At 44.0% G+C, this 11,302-nt stretch overlaps 1 protein-coding gene across 1 annotated transcript; it reads right to left on the reverse strand.

Moving 5' to 3' along the window:
• Nucleotides 1-1,066: 1,066 nt before the first annotated feature.
• On the reverse strand, nt 1,067-3,363 carry LOC149178963 (uncharacterized). Its single transcript, XM_089422302.1, has 4 exons — nt 3,062-3,363; nt 2,159-2,890; nt 1,260-1,867; nt 1,067-1,197 (listed from the first exon to the last, which is right to left on the reverse strand). The coding sequence occupies exons 1-4, from the start codon at nt 3,361-3,363 to the stop codon at nt 1,067-1,069; spliced, it is 1,773 nt and encodes a 590-aa protein (XP_089278428.1).
• Between the last annotated feature and the right edge of the window lie 7,939 nt (nt 3,364-11,302).

An 11,302-nucleotide genomic window follows, 5' to 3' on the forward strand; every position in this document is an offset into this window, starting at 1 on the left:
ATTGAGTAGCTGATTACCCTGTTTCCATTTTCTGAATCCGTGCTCCGTCTCCTGCATCCAAAACTGTCGGATTTTTTCTTGCTGCTGCTCCTGCCTATTGAATTCCAGAGATGGATGAAGAACACGAGTGAGCTTTGGCATCTGGTTCCATGCATCTATCCAAAATCTTGTCGTCCGACCGTTCCTTACTTCCCAGAAGCTGTGCTGCTGAATTAACTGGAAGTGTTGTTTGGCAGCATTCCAGATTAGTGAACCTTTGTCAGTAGGAGTGAATCTGATGAGCTCTTCCTGAGGTTTGTTATTGGCGTATTTGGCTATTTGTATTTTGACCCAAGGTTTTTCTGGGTTAGTGACCCACTGCCACCAAATTTTGGCGCTCATAATGGAGTTGCTATGCTCTGGGTCTCTCAGCCCAATGTCACCTTTATCTTTGGGCATGCAGACGGTGGTCCATTTTACAAGTGCCCATTTACGGTTAGTTTCCGAGCTGCCCCATAGGAAGCCACGCTGAAGGTTCCTGATTCTTTTTAATACCCATTTCGGCGCTGCAAGGATTGAGAACAGATAAAGAGGCATTGCCTGAAGGACTGACTTGATGAGCACCACACGACTGGCCAAATTCAAAGTTCTGTACGTCCAAAGGTTAAGACGGGATTCAAGCTTCTCAATGAGAGTTTGCCAAGAGGAGTGCTTTATGGCTGAAGCAGTTAGGGGGGCTCCAAGGTATTTGGAGGGTAGGGTAGTAGTGGGAAATCCCAGGATACGAGTGACCGCTGTCTTGACAGATGGAGGAGTGTGAAAGAAAAAGATCTGCGATTTGGAGCAATTGACACTGGTGCCTGAAGCTTCAGAGAAATCATTGAGCAGGGTTTTTAAGCACGAGGCTTCCTGGACAGAAGGGTAGCCAAATAGCATGGTGTCATCAACGAACTGCTGATGAGAGGTTGCAGGGGTGTTGTGAACAGAGAGACCTTTGAGCTGATGAGAGTGGAGGGCGTGTTTGATGTGACGACCTAGACCTTCAGCCATTAGAACAAAGAGGAAGGGGGATAGGGGGTCCCCTTGCCTAATTCCTCGGGAAGGTTTGAAGGGGCGGGAGGGGATTCCGTTCACAAGGATGGAGAAGTGTGTGGAAGTAATTAGACTCATGATCCAGCGGATCCACATAGAACAAAATCCAAAGGCTTTTAGCATTTGCTGAATGTAAGTCCAGCTAAGTTTATCAAAAGCTTTAGAGAGATCCAGCTTGAGAATCATACCTGCCTGCTTTGATTGCTTGAGGGAGTGTATTATCTCGTGCGTGAGGAGAATTCCATCCATGATCTGTCTCCCTTCCACGTACCCCGACTGTTCCGGAGAGATGAGCAGAGGCAAGAGGGGCTTTAACCGATTTGCAATAACTTTAGATATGACTTTGTAAATGACGTTGCAGAGAGCAATCGGCCTAAATTTGTCAGGGGTGATTGAATCCTCCTCTTTAGGGATGAGGGCAATGAAGGTAGAATTGAGAGAGGGAAGCAGCCAATGGAGGGCTCTTGATTCTTCTACAATTTGCCAGACCTCCAGTTTTATCATCTCCCAGAAGGTGTGAAAGAACGTGGTGGTGAATCCATCCGGGCCAGGGGCTTTTCCTTCCTTAAGCTGGGACATTGCCTCATCCACCTCCTGGGACAGAATAGGGCGAAGGAGAAGCTCATTATGTTCCTCCGTGATGAGCTTTGGCACATTGTTGGTTATTCTTTCAATAGCATGTCGCCTGTCTCCTTCAGGCTCTTGGTGGACATGATTGAAGTGATTGAGGAATTCCTCCTCAATTTCCTCATGCTTTTCTACTTTTGCCCCCCCTTGCTTTTGAATGAAAGGGATGCTGTTGTGCATTCTTCTTTGAACCGTGGTTCTGTGGAAGAATTTGGTATTTCGCTCTCCTTCCTTCAACCATCTGATTCTGGATTTTTGCTTCCAATAAATTTCCTCCTGCTTTCTCCTTTCCTCAAGTTGGCTGTGGATGCGTCGTTCCTGTTCCAGAGTCACCTCAGTGTGCCCCTCTGTGGTTATCTTTTGTTGGAGTTCCGTCAGTTCCTGGTTTAGGTCTTGTTGCACTTTAAAGATGTTTCCAAAGGTCTCCCTATTCCATCTCTTTAGGTGATTTTTTAAAAACCTGAGCTTCTGTTGGAACTGATACATTTTGGACCCTTCTGGTGGGATGAAGGATGTCCATGTAGTCTTAACAAAGTCTTTAAACGTGGGATGCGAGAGCCAGAACTCTTCGAAGCGGAAGGGTCTTCTAGTTAAGTCACCTGGTCTTTGCCATTGGAGGGCAATCGGCCAGTGATCCGAACCTGTATGCGCAAGTATAGCAGCTGAAATATCTCCTCCGAGATGAACCGCATTATCTGATATGAGGAAGCGATCCAGTTTGGATGCAATTTGATGCTTACCAGCCCTGCGATTGCTCCATGTGAAAGTACCATTACAGAAAGGCATATCTATGAGAGAGGTATTCTGGATGAAGTCCTTGAAGTGGGCATTTTCTTGTTCCATTCTATTTCTCCCCCCGATCTTCTCCTCTAGCTTGGTAATCATGTTAAAATCCCCTCCAATAATCCATAGTGGGTGCCTCCTGTTGTTGTTCAGAGCTTCTATGGTATCGAGAAGCGCGATTTTGCTTCCTGTATCCTGCAGGAAGTATACATTTGATAGGTTGCCATGAATATTTGTGCCTAGAATGTGGAAGGCTGCCTGGATGAGGTGATGAGAAGCGTGAAAATCTGAAAGAGTTAACGCTTGTGTATTCCATGCGATAGCAAGCCCTCCTAAAGCTCCAGAGGCATCTACCGCTACCGAGCGACAACCTGGCCATGCTTTGGAGAGTATGCTGCCTAATGTGGAGCTGTTACATTTGGTTTCCTGGAGAAAGCACAGTTGCGGCTTTTCCATTTTAATCATGTTTTTTAACATTCTGAGTTTTCCAGGGCTATTGAGCCCTCTTAGGTTCCATGATACTAGCTTCATGGTTCAACTATTAATAGAGGGCTTGTAGTACTTCGTCAATTTAGCATACCTGCCTGAGTCTACCAGGATTTTCCCAATCTCGATCGTTCGCTGAAGATCTGTTCTTCTTCCTCTCTTTTTGGTGTCTTTTGGGGGAAGGCTTCCATCCCAAAGACTTCCTGGCTGTGTCCCAAGTTGATGCTGATGATAGGCCCTCGAAATGACCACTTCCAACTTGTTGAGTTGATTCTCTGGTATGCTGTCGTATGCTTTCTTTCTGCATGCATGTTCTAGTTCTAGAATGTCTAGGCCGTTCAGATCTATGCTTTCTGGTTCTTCTTCCATCTGTTGCACTTGGCTGCTTCCTTCCATATTAATCTCTGAGCCTTAAGGGGGGTCTGTCTTTCCATCGACTTCCATATCCTTGTGTTTCCCTGCCGTCTCTTTCTGTCCTTCTCTGAGGTTTGCTGGAAGGATAATGGGGGTTTGGAGTTTGGAGGGGGAAGCTGAGGGGGGGGGATGGGAGGAGGAAGAAGGAGGAGCAGGGCTGGTCTCGGAAATCGGGGGTTTCTCATCAGAGGTCTGAGCAAGAATTTCAAAGCTGTTCTTAGTAGCTGGGGCATGGGTGTTATTTTGTTGGGGTTTATTCCCATTTGTGGGTTTTTTGTGCGCTCGCTTTCGGCTAGGGGCTTTGGTGAGGCCGTCCTAGGTTAGGGTTTCAGAGGGATCAGGAGTATTGGCTTTGGCATTCAGAGGGCAGTCCCGGAATAGATGCCCAAGAGCATGGCATTTTCTGCAGCGAAAGGGGACATGCTCATAGTCTAGAGGTTGAATCCATTCTTCGTCACGATGGGAGAGACTTACTGATTCTGGTAGAGCTTCATTCAGGCGCATGAAGATGCAGATGTGGGCATAGGAAGTGTATCTGCGCATTTTTTTTTCTTCTGTCGCCCTGATGTATTCCCCCAGTCCGTTTCCTATATCTTTGAGAATGTCTCGTCCCAATATTCATCTGGAAGTGAGTACATTCTGATCCAAACTGGCGCCCAAGTGAGATCTTCCTTATCCGGGTTAAATCTTGGTATCCATTCCTTCAAATACAGACCTGTTGAGTTAAAAAAATAGGGCCCAACTCCCAAAATCCTGTATTTGTCCTCTAGACAGAAGAAAATCACTGTAAAGAAGCCTTTCGGCCCTAGCTGCAGAGTAACATCTCCTTTGGGTTTCCACTTCGCTGCTATCCATCCGTATAAGGCTTTTTTTGTCGGCCAAAACCCTATAAACTTCCCAATAAGGGCATGATCCCTCATGTATTCTATTCGCTTGTCAATCTTGTGTCCCGACAGCTCTATTCGGGGCCGTTCTTTGGCTATAGGCTTGCATGTTGTCGAGGATACTTTCGGACCTTCTTCTGGTTTTTCCTCTCCATCTTGTGTGACTCTGGCTTTGTCCTTCCGAGCTCCTATCTCCTTGTTTCCGTGTTGTTGCCTATTCTCTTTATTCAAAACCTCCTTATCGACAGATCCAAAGACAAATGCCTGCTCAAGACCGTGCTGCGAAGGGGAGGGCGTCAGAGGAGATTCCATTGTGCTGCTCTAGTACCCTGCAGCGCTATTGCGATACAGGTGTTTCGGTCCAGCCCGTGAATGGGTCCAGTGCTGTGCAGTCTGCACCGTCGAAGTTTTTCTCAGAACCCTAATTCGAGCTCCCGAAGCCTCAATTACCTCCACTTAGTTCTATAATTGTTACTAGTTATATGTACTATATTTTTGTGCCCTCTAAATTTATAAGTACAAGTATGCATATATAAACTCCTGAATGTGAATTGAGTTTAGGCCCCATGGTTCACATGGCCCCTTATTGACCTCTTCCAAGATGCAAGGTTCCCACTTCATTTTCAACCTTTCAACATTCAAATCCTTTATTAGCTATGAAAACATGTGTTGCAGGGAAATGTTCCCCTAGGGCTTTTGGGTTGAAACCCTAGCAGACTAAAAGTTGTCTGTACAGAGAAACACACATTCACATAGCCATTATGCTATTATAAACAAATTCTATGATAAGGGAATGTACCTTAGGTCCTACGTTTGAGAAGGTCCTCAAGGGTCCAAACCCTTCTTCAAGTTCCTCTTGCTCCTTTGTCCTACAAAACAACCAATTCCAAAGAATACAGCAGTATATGGACAAAGACTTATAAAGAAACCATCTTCTTGTTATAAAGAAAGGTAGTTATTTATGAAATATAAACAACCATTCACATATGTATTCTAACATGAATATCATAAACATAAAGAAGATTCATATTAGGAACCAAGACATGTGTTTCTTTTATTATAGACAAATAAAGTACATAAAAAGGAATAATTTCACCTGAGTCACCTTTAGTAGGCTCCAAGCAAAGCTTCCTTCTGGATCCGTTCTAGCCTCAAGCCTTTAACAAACTCCTTCCATGACTTACTCCATGATGTCATAAGTAGTGGATGAACATCAACACACAAGGAAACAAGGGTTTCCTGTACAAATGGGGGAAGTGCAGAAGGCACAAGGGACTTCAGACCTGGTCAAGGGAAAAATCTCAGCATAATAACCTTTCTCTCTCTTCTCTCCTCCCTTAGGCCTTCCCATTGAGGTCTTTTTATACCTCTCCCAATGTAGTTTTTTAGTTGGGAGTTGGTTGGGAACAGTTGGGCCACGGACACTAACAGGTGATCAGCACGTAAAACCAGCAATCTCCACCCGAAAATAAGGAGTTTTATATTTTTTTAAGTGTTTTAATACATATACATGGGTTGGGTATACACAGACCTGCGTATACATGCGTTTAACTCAGGAAAATATCACGTATAAGGGATAAAAGACTATTTTTAAAACTTTAAGACCAGGTCTGGAAGGAGGGGTTACCCTAGGCCGTGAGTGCAACATCACAAACCATAAGAGTGAGATTTGGAGCTATAACAGATGCCCCCTAATATATGAGGTCAGAAGGGGTACATGATGGCCGAAATATATTAAGCAAGTACATGGAAAGGAAATCTGTCAAAAACTGAGGAGGACTTCACCAGAATTCAGCCTGCCAAACCACAAAAGGAGATCAGAAAGAAACATTGTCTGAGGCGGGCATACCCATGCTCAGAAAAAGTAAAGCATGTCTGCATATCAGGTACAAGCGGATCCACTAAGTATACAAGTATAAATGACTGGAAAATACATGATGGATCATCTGATCATGATGAACAAGTACATGTCTGAATATCAAATATAAGACTGTCAATGATGCTAAAAGATGCAACGGATCACTGATATCAAAGACTGATCCCAAAAGGTACCAACTGAACATGATGGAATAGGATGGTACTAGACTGCAAACTTAGGTCCCAACATATAGAATGTCGCCATGACTGACTGCAACATATAAGGTGGAGTGGTATCAACTAGCAGCAACAAGAGCAACTGTCAAGTGAACCAATGAATGCTAATACAACTTGAGGTCTTCGCCGACCGCCGTGGTACATTTCTACACCATGGGAATAAATGATCTGAAGTCAACCATGTGAGAAATCGTTTGATTACCGGTCATTGATGTATACTGTTAACAAACGCGAGACTACTCACCGATAATGATAATGAGCGTCAAGGTACCTAGTACAATCTAACAAGTGTGAATAGATGAGCTGGAGTCGAACACCTGTAAGAATCTATCGATTAAGAGACAATGATGGTTTCCCACTGTCAATAGTGAAGGACTTGCCACTAATGACTGCAAACCCCAAGGTACTGCCAAATGGACTCTAGATCTTTTCCCCAGAGCAATGAGTCAGAGTCAATAGGGAAAGATCTGCTATAAGGAAGGCATTAAGGCATCCTTCATCAATCTAGCGCGAGTGTAACCCGTAGGCCAATAATGTGGAAGGAATCAGACGAAAGAGATGTAGTAACCCAACCGAAGTATGTTCCCGGTGTACACAAGATGTGGCTAGCGCACGACGGAAACCCTCTGAACCCACCAATAATGGAAGCTGACACAGAGGTGAGGTATCCACCAATAAGGTCAAATGGAAACCAAGGTACTGCACGAATCCCAATGTGGGATAATGTAAGTTGATGTCGAACACAAGGGAAACCACTCAGTCAAAGACCCATGATACTGATCGATGTTGAGCACAAGGTGACCTATCAATAATGAAAATAGGGCCAGGGTGCAGCTCTAGGCCTGTCCTTAGAGCAAGGTGTCGTCGTCGATAAGGACAAGACCCGCCAGCAAGAAGTCAAAGGGGACCTTCTCAAACCAGCAAGAGTAAAGGACCAATATAACTAATGTGATGATAGACATGATACTAATAACCAAGGATGGCCCACTGAAAAATGAGTCAAGAGACATCGCAAAGAGGCCGACTCAGGCTAACTTCCCTTGAACAAAAGCACGACTCAATGTGACTATGTGGCAGCATATGATGACTCTGTATAAGTTCGCCATGTAGGAGGCACGAACGAACCCTCCATATGATTGGAAGAGATAACCAATCGGGGGAGAACTAACTCAATAACCAGGTTAAGGCGTACCTAAGTCAAACTAAATCCCGCCCAAACGGAGGAGACTTTGCCTTGAGTGCTTTGTTCAAGGGCGACACGACTGACTCTAGCTACCAACAATAAATGGAAATACTGTCCTGTTCCCACTCTTTTTTGGAATATTTATTTTTTTGTCTTTTTTGTTAAGCTTGAATAAGAATAAAAGAATGCTATGGTACAGTGGAAAGAATGAGTGTCGGTGGAACAGATGATCTAGTTCCTGGGAATGGAACATTCCTATGCTCAATGCAGGGAGGTGAAAACTGGTCAGTGACACTCAAAGGTGTGTTCCTTCCACGGGTCAAGGTGTGTCAAGTTGCAGAAGTCAAAGGTATGCAAGGTTGATTTTGCAGTCGTCATGGTCAAAAGTTGGCTTAAACACGAGTCCAAGTGAAGCCGGCTCTAGGCCAAAAGGTGCAAGTGGTCAACATGCAATCTAGTAGTACAACTCAACACAAAGGAGCCTCTAGGGTATAAGGCCAGAACAAAGCGAAGAAGCTAAGAGGAATGAGTCTTCAACGCATAAGTCATGGCGGGACTACAGAGGACTCCTAAGCCTACTCAAATCGAAGCAACATGGGCAAAAAATGTCAGTGAGGTGCTAACTACGGTGCCCATGTAAAGGATGGCGCTACCATCGTGTCATGATTTAAAGAATCGGCGAGTGAAGATGGCTTATGAACCATAACACGATGGGGTTAACCCTATGGCAGATGTATCGGCAAATGGAGGCTAGTATGCATAATGCAACGGAAAAATGGTGTCCCTAACCTATATGCCAGTGAGAAAATGATACCTGCCATGACGGGTTAGCAGTCATGGACCGTCTCGAAGCTATCGAAAAAACGTCCAAAATGTCCTGAAAAAAACCATTCTCGACATTCCAAGCTCCCAAGTTAAAAGTCACATGAGGCCAAACAAAATAAAATTTTGAAAAAATTTTGCATTTTAAAAAGTTATAAAAAAGGATTTTGGACTCTCCATTTTCACCATTTGAGTTTGAGAGCAAAGTATTTGGAGCAAAAGGAGCAAACTTCCCATAGCCAGATTCAACCGTTCTTCAGAAACCTCCAGGTAACTCTTGTACTTAGCTTGCAATTGATTGTGACTAGTTTTAAGATTTTTAATTAACGTTTCACCGTTGAATTTTTTGCCCAAAATTTCACCGCGGCGTATACGCGGGTTGGTAATATGAAAGCCGCGTACACGTGGGCCCTATACGCGACTGTGTGCACAGGGACCCGCATATACGCCGCGAACAATTTTTAAACAAAAACTAACGGTTGCAAATCATTTTTTTCTCAGAATTCCAATCACCTGGCGAGAAAGAGAGCACGTAGCGGTGGATAATGAAGTTATGAACAATCTAGAAGCTTTAGATGCCCTACGGGCATGCAGTTTTCTTAAATTCTTCAAACTGCCAAATATGAAAGCAAACACACATTTGCTTGAGATTCTCATTGATTATTGGGATGTCGAGGAGGAAGCCTTTATGATCGATCAGATTCCACTCAGGGTAGATGTGGAGGATATCTATTTTATCACGGGCCTTTCCCGAAGGGGAGAGGCAGTATATTCCCTGGGCAGGACACGAAGCAGTCTGACGATAGAGGACTATGTACAGATATATTGCCCAGGACATCCCAAAAAGGCTGGGAGCCAGATTTCCATCACACATGTGGCGAGTTTATCACTGAGGATAATCTTGTTCACCATAGCTCGAGTGAACGGATCGTCCTCTCTGCATTAGGCATCACGGCTAACCCTGAGCATGGCAGTTGACTGTCTTATTACTGTGTCCAACTGGTGTACTCCTCTTCTGGCCAACATGAAGAGCCAGCTTACTTCTATCAAGAGGGGACAGACCAAAAACTTTGGATATGGGGCTATCCTATGAACTTTCTTCTTCGAGAGAGTTTCCGCACTCTGCCCCATCATAGCAGTTTCCATCAGCACCCCACGCGATCCATGCATGGGCCGGTGGGCTGATTTGATGAAATGTCTGGGGGGTGGGGAGGTCCCAAGGAGTACCTTCGACGATGACTTCTTAACCTGGTGGGATCAGCAGATCATCGATGTAGATGACTACCCCTATGCTGGGCTGGATTTCTGAGGAGATCCTGATCTAGCATTACCACTGAACACAACATGGGGCGAGATTGGTAAGAATTTTTTGATTTTATGATTTTTTTGGATTTTTCAAATATAATGATGCATTTTGAAAAATATTTTTGATGAGATTCAAATGACTGATATGACGATCATGTTCCAGAAATTGGGCTGGTACGACCAGATGGGTTCCTGCGACATGGACGGCGCGGCCGAGGAGCTGAAGAGGTGGCTACTGATATAGAACGGACTCTAAATAGCGTCCAATGACACTTGGTGAGACTGAGCTACCGAGTATCAATGGCTGCCATAGAGGACCTTCTTGAGGATATGCAGTGTCACGTGGTTGGCATGCCACGTGACTGGGTTTGCACTTTTCGGCGTGTGGCCAATGTGATAGTTACCTACTTGGCCGCTCATCCTGAGCCGGGGCATTAGATATGCCGGACATGATTATGGGCATTTGAGTCCCAATTTTGTATATTTTTGGACAAACATATGTACACTTGATATGCTTTATGATATATATATATATATATATATATATATATATATAGATACAGTTCGACTTTTTGATGCTTGATTTTATTGTGATGAATGACTGATGTGCCAGTCTAATGCTTGATTAGCGATAGAATCAGCTAACCAATTATGAGATCTTGGAATGTGAAAATAATTTATATAAGTAAATGATCTTTGCAACAACCTCACCCTTAAATACTGGCGACATAAACATGGATCCCTTACCCGATAAATGTTGTTTAATTATGACACTATCAATTGAGAATCAAGATACACTACCAATGAGTCGATCCCATGAGAGATTGCCTCGGATAATAAATTAATAATGGCAGTATACTCAGCCATATTGTTTGAAGCAGGACCAATGCATATGCCCCTTGATACCATCAATTGACTAGTTGGATAATAGAGTACCCAAGTTGCGGAAGCAAGATTCTGAGTGTGCCGACTAGCACCATCGGCGAACCCAAAATAGACCAAATCATCCATCAACACCTGCCACAGCAGACCAAAAAGTGTTGATATAAAAAAACTCTTGTTGATATATGTAGAAAATATACATAAAGTACAAAGAAGCCATTGCCTGGCCAAAACTAAGCAAAGTACTTCTTTAGGTGGAGCCCGTTCCAGGGCTCCGCCAGCTTGTTTCCCTCAAAATTGATTAACTCATACGACCCTTTTTCTAAAACTCGTTTAATAATGAAAGGACCGTACCACATAGGCTTAAACTTGCCTACCCCCAAGGTGTCTTTATCTTGGTCAGAGACCAAGACAAGGTCACCTTCAGAAAATACTCGAAGACGGACATATTTATCATACTGCATTTTAACACTTTTCTTATGAGCCTCATTCATCGTGGCGGCATCTCGACACTGCTCAGCGAGATGTTCTAAGTGAAGGAGGCGCTCTTCGAGACTCGAAGTCTGTGGGAGGAGCTCAACAACGAACTTAAGAGATGGAATTTCACATTCAACTGGAAAGATAGATTCCATCCCATAAACCAACTGAAAAGGTGTAAAACCAGTAGCAGTCTTCACGGAGGTCCAGTATGCCCAAAGAGCTGAATACAACATAATGTGCCAATTGGACCGTTTTTTATCGATTGTCCGTT

Source organism: Pinus tabuliformis, chromosome 4_1 (genome assembly GCF_031772625.1).
Source record: "Pinus tabuliformis cultivar Carrire ecotype Pingquan chromosome 4_1, CPIR1, whole genome shotgun sequence".
NCBI lineage: Eukaryota > Viridiplantae > Streptophyta > Pinopsida > Pinales > Pinaceae > Pinus > Pinus tabuliformis.